This window comes from Artemia franciscana, chromosome 18, assembly GCF_032884065.1.
Source record: "Artemia franciscana chromosome 18, ASM3288406v1, whole genome shotgun sequence".
Lineage (NCBI taxonomy): Eukaryota > Metazoa > Arthropoda > Branchiopoda > Anostraca > Artemiidae > Artemia > Artemia franciscana.
This window is the reverse complement of record NC_088880.1, coordinates 2,504,222-2,510,221: the sequence shown is the minus strand read 5'-3', so window position 1 is coordinate 2,510,221 and position 6,000 is coordinate 2,504,222. Positions and strand designations below refer to the sequence as shown.

The following is a 6,000-nucleotide window of genomic DNA, read 5'->3' as shown; positions in this document are numbered from 1 at the left end:
AACTGCCTATTAGCTTATTTTTGCTGGAAAAAACGGTGCTTTCTGCACACTTCGCTGCTTCAATAAATAGCCTATCGCAACATTTTCGCTGCTGCAATGTCGTTACTTTTGGTTCATTTTGCGGCAAAAACCGTGCTTACGGTGCATTTTGGCTTGTATGGCAGTGCTGACTTAAACTCGGTATTTTGTAACACTGACTAAATTATTGTTTTATCATAATACTAGCTTTAATATTTTAAAGGTTTACGCTTAGAGAAGAAAGTCTTCCTCTAATATATATCTTCCTTATTGATTAATACTCAATGAAACTATATAGTTTTATTTGATTACATTAAAAAAAAAGTAAAAAAAAATTAAAAAAAAAAAAAAATTAAAAAAAAAAAAACAGAACTTGAGCTGGAGAACGTAGTTATGAGGTCAAATGTTTTTTGAAAGTCGGCTGAAAGTACAAGGTTGACATGAACTGCTACAGACCACAGAACTGAAAAAAAAAAGGCTGCAGCGTTGATCCGAAACAAAATCAAAGTTTAATGCAAGAGCTACAGAATGGGACACCTTGTATACGCGTTTACTCTGCTTACAAAATGTAAAAGATCCAGTAGCGAGACTAAATTTTAAATGGTAACAGCAAATTTAATGTTACCAGAATGGTGCATCAACAGATATCTAAAACAGGCTATGACCAGACAATAGTTATTCTTAAATAACGGAAGGCACTCATCTAAATCCCATCTAACATCTATAGCCTTTTTGGGAAAGCAAAATCAGATTTAATCTGTTGAATCACCAACGCGTAAGAAAAATACACGAAAAGTCGGAACACTTATGAGAAGTCTTATATGTTTATTAAGGTCAAAAATTTATAATGCAGTTAAAACCAATAAATTCCAAATGTTTGTGAACAGTCAAACTAATTTAAATCAAAAAAATGTTTGAACACATTTAACTAACAGTTGAATCAGACTGCATTATCCTTCATTAAACGAGCTTTTCTTTTATCTTCCAAATGCATCCTCATGGTATACTCCAAAAATATCCTCATGGTAACGACCGCTATTCTAAAACAATACACAATTATTTAGAAACACAGCAACTCTATACTGAAACGTCATCAAAATAGACATTATTTCCCTTCCTTTTCTCTGATAGCACATAGTTGCACCTACTGACAAGTGGCTTTAAGACATATCGACTAATCTTGAAATATAACTATTCCCAAGTTCGATACGACAGCTTAGTGATATACCTCTACCCTTGAAATATCATTGAGGAATATAGCCACCTTTATACATGCACAAATAGAGATACACAAAAAAGACTGTTCTTGACTTAAATGGTTTCACTCTCAAGCAAAAACACAAACAGAGAATTACAAATTTAAAAGTATCTCAGATCCCAGATAACTAGGAGTAAGATAAGCGTTAGGAGTAAAACAAAAAACAAAAAGTTTTTTCGTAAAAAAACTTCATTCAATAGCGCATACCTATGTAATAATGCAGATAATATAACGAAGAGGTAACAAAAGCCAAGAGCTCATATGGCACTAATGACGAGAGATCGGATCCGGTCCGGTTATGTCAATCACGCATCTAGAACTTATACTTATTCTCGAATTCGCCAAAGCACTAGAAATCTCCCCAGCTCCCCCAAAGAGGTCGGATCTGATCCGGTTACGTCAATCACGTATCTAGAATTTGTGCTTATTCTTTCCATCAAGTTTTATCCCGATCTCTCCACTCTAAGCGTTTTCCAAGATTTCCGTTTTCCCCCTCTACCCCCCATATATCCCTGGACCCGATTCGAATTGAAAATAGAACATCAGAGACATAACATCTTTCTAGATTTCAAATTTCATTAAGATCTGATCACCCATTCATGAGATAAGCACACCTCAATTTTCACAATTTATCCCTCCCAACAGCCTCCCCCAGATGGTCGAATCGGGGAAACAACTATTATCAAGACAATTTCTGCAGGTCCCAGATATGCCTATTAATTTTCATCATCCTAGCTCCTTCAAAAGCACCGAAATCGCCAAAGCATTGGCGACCCCCCCCCCAGCTTGAGAAAGAGAGGATCCGTTCCGGTTATGTCAATCACGTATCTAGGACTTGCGCTTATTCTTCCCATCAAGTTTTATCCCGATCTCTCTACTCTAGGCGTTTTCCAAGATTTCCGGTTTCCCCCTCCAACATCCCCCCCGATGTCACTGGATCTAGTCTGGATTTGAACCAAGAGCTCTGAGACACGAGATCCTACTGAATATCAAATTTCATCAAGATCCGATCACCCGTTCACAAGTTAAAATACCTCATTTCTTCTAATTTTTCCGAATTAACCGTCCTTCCACCCCACCCCCCTCCAGATGGTCAAATCAGGAAAGCGACTATTTCTAATTTAATTGGTCCAGTCCCTGATACACCTACCAGCTTTCAACGATCGCTATTTTAATCACGAATCTAGTTTCGAATCTTCTTCATGTAAAAATAGAGGTTGTCCGGGATTCAAGCCTGAGACCTCTCGCACCCTAAGCGAGATTCATACCACTAGACCAGTAAGCCACACAAAGAACAACAATCATTTTTTTATCGGCAAATGTAATTCTTCTCCACTATCTAGTTTGCTGGTCCCCCCCCCCCCATCTGGTCGAATCGGGGGGCAACCATTTCTAATTTAATCTGGTCTGGTCGCTGATACGCCTGCCAACTTTCATCGTCCTAGCTTATCTGGAGGGGCACAAACTAGCAAAACCGGGACTGACAGACGCCCACCAGACAGACAGATAGGCGTACAGATAGATCGACGGACAGAAATTGCAATCGCTATACGTCACTTGGTAAATACCAAGTGCCATAAAAAGGCAAGTGTAGCTACAGAAAAAAGGTTAATCATTTTATGTCGGACGGGCAGAAAATTGCACACGTAAATGAATAAGAGAAACAAAAAGAGGAACTTATAACCAGTTAATCCATACACGCGTACCTACACACATGACACTGTTTTTTCTTTCCCATATTTACTCTGCTCTTGTGAAGTTTTAAGTTTTCATGTAAAAATGAATTACAGTGCATTCTCTTCTTATTTTGTTATACTTTGCAACAGTCATTTTCACATATGATATGGGTTAGATATGAATTATCATCATTAAAATACAACTTGTATTTCAAATAACAACCAGGCCAAAAAGACAGATTATTTAAGAGAATTTTATTATATATCACAGATATATTACTTTTATACCAAAATCACCAAGTAAGTTTCTAGTACGATTGTTCCTATAGGACAGTAGTTAGTTAAATGAACTTTGAATGTATTTTATTTTAAATTCATTAAGAAATATGTCTTTGTCCATACCAAAAAATTTAATACTAGAATGATGTAAAGATGTCAAGGAACCAAGTTCTTTGCTTTTGGAATAACACCTATATATACATTCAAACGGGAGGGGTTTAATTAAAAAAGAGCCAATCTGGGCCCTTGGAAAACTGCAAAGTTTACTTTGCCCAATAAACGAGTCAATCAATGAATACACGTGTTTGAACTAGATGTGATGATCCTTTAATTTTTAAAGATTCAGATTTAAATATTTTTGTCCCTTGAAATGTTCAGAGGCCAAAGTGATTTGACCAAAGCGACTTAGACAATAGAGAATAAGAGATATTATTATATCAATCTTGATGAACAAAATGACGGGTTAGAAATAGCTTCAGGATTTTTGTTTGTTTGAGCATCTGTTTTAATAGGGCGAAGGTTTAATAGCTCATTTAAGTACAAAATTAGTAAAAATGGCTACTGAAAAATTATTAGTTACTATATTATTATTGTTATGTAATTTTTAATAGTGAAATTTTTTGACTATTTCTCGTGACAAATCCAGTGGCTATATATCATTGTATGTTTTTTTAGCACTTGGTACTGCGTTCCTATCAACAAGAGTCGAAATTTCACTCAAACTATCCAGATCATATTAGCTCCAACTCGTTATATATTCATGTCCACAGATATTACACTGCAATGGAGGGACAATCCAAATAAATAACAAAGCTAGGAAGAAGTTATTCAGCCTAAAAAAATCTACCAAAACAACCTTAACCCAAGAAAAATACTCCATTATTCAAATACAGTCCAATCTTGTGTAATTTACTAGACTATTAGACTAATAGTACTAGATAATATACTAGACTATTATTAGTATATTAATAGTAATATACTAGACTATCATTTTCTCAAGGGGTGACGTAAACCTACATTGAAAGTGGAAAAATTCTGGATGCCATCTTGATAAATAGTTGGTCTTGAATCCTGAAAATTCTAGTCTTTGGATCTAGGACCTTATCCTAGATCTTAGGATCTAGAGTACCGTCTCACCACTCACAAAGAAGTAAAAGTAGTAATATGGTACCCTCTCACTAAAACATCAGCCATATTCCGTCAAAGCTTAGGTCCTGTACTAACAGGGAAACTATTAAATTCAGTGCACAGCTGTGTCGTTTACTAGGCTATTATTTTTTTGAGGGGATGCAACTCTTCAATTTCACCCTGAAACCATGTTTGCAGTCCCCATTCTAGTCAAGCAAGCTCATGGAAAGTCTACTTCAGCATCAATATGAGGACAGACAGGCAAGCTTTCCCTTCCAAGGATGGAGGTAGGAATTTATGACAGAGTGTATGACTCTAGACCATCACACAACATGAAAAGAGCTCCAGTCTTTTATAACCCTCGGCCTATCGTCACGCAAAATTAAGCTTAAAATATGATTTGCAAAAAAACTGACGTGATAGGAGTACTTGAATACTATTTTCGATAAATAAGATTCTATTACAAACATTAAAAATAATTAGGCAGTTTTTGATCGCAAGCCTCTATTACTGATACATGGGGAATTACAAGAAAGTGGTAATAAAAGTCAACGTAACATCTCATGCTCACTCATGCACAAAAGGCAGTGTGAAACGTGATTTTATGCTTTATGAAAGACTTTTTCTGTATGAAAGAGAATATTTAAATTTAATCTAATACTGAAACTTACAATGAGGTTTTCTACAGCCGATGCAGCTTCATCCGCGTTGATATTTCCATATTCTTGAAATATTGAAACTATAACCGATTTGACATCATTCGCCATGTAAAAATCTCCACATACATAAATATGACCGTCATGACTATCCAACAATTCATAAATACGACGGGCGTTGGCATCAATCATCATCTTATGCTGTATCCATTCCTGGAAAAAAAATATAAATAAATCCAAACATGGTTCCATCTAAAGTCGATTTGATGTTAAGGTTTATGATGCCTGTTCCGATTTCCCATGTTAAATTTCTGGAAGCTTCTATTTCTTTGTACTTCACCACAAGATTAAGATAGAGATACCATTCGATAGCGAAGACTGTGTTCTTGAAAATCTCAATCTTAGATTTTTTTTTAGTTTTCCTTATTTTTTTTTATCTTTAAAAAACCTTGTAAATACTTTTGAAAAGTAGGGTCTCATTAAAAATCTTGTATATCTTTATTTTCGATCAAAATAAAACAATTTACACACCGTTGTATTCAGAACTTCCTGATCTATTTACTTGCGTGGTTAAAATTACAATATTGCTTAAATTTGTCTTAAAAACGCAGTTTAAAGTTCTATAAAAAACAGAAAATTGAGAATATTCAATGAATCCGAGAGGGCGCACAAGTGCTGAATTTGGGTTTATCGTCAGGAGATTCGATGCAGTGGGTGGTTTTGGGGAGAGAACACATATGATTGGGTGTTACTCATCAGAGCTGTAAACTGCCTGTTGATATCTTTGGGTCGTATCTAAATCTAATATTGTAAAGAAGTTTCTTTACATTGTATCTAATATTGTTCTATGAGAAGATAATGGGTAATAAGAAAGCAGCAGCGTTAAATAAAAGGAGAAAGTTGGGACAGTTCCGAAGGCAAGTTAATTTCCTCCTCTATTGTTTTATAATTATGTACGTAGTATAATTTTATTATTCAGTCTATC

At 35.3% G+C, this 6,000-nt stretch overlaps 1 protein-coding gene across 1 annotated transcript in view; it reads right to left on the bottom strand.

The window, feature by feature from the left end:
- Positions 1 to 827: 827 nt before the first annotated feature.
- LOC136038497 (nitric oxide synthase 1-like) overlaps positions 828 to 6,000 on the bottom strand; it is a 29,951-nt gene continuing 24,778 nt past the window's right edge. The window contains exons 12-13 of the mRNA XM_065721581.1: positions 5,031 to 5,228; positions 828 to 1,058 (exon numbers count right to left, since the gene is read on the bottom strand). Of these exons, the coding sequence (XP_065577653.1) occupies positions 996 to 1,058; positions 5,031 to 5,228 (261 nt within the window). The 3' untranslated portion in view covers positions 828 to 995. The remainder of the gene's footprint in view (positions 1,059 to 5,030; positions 5,229 to 6,000) is intronic.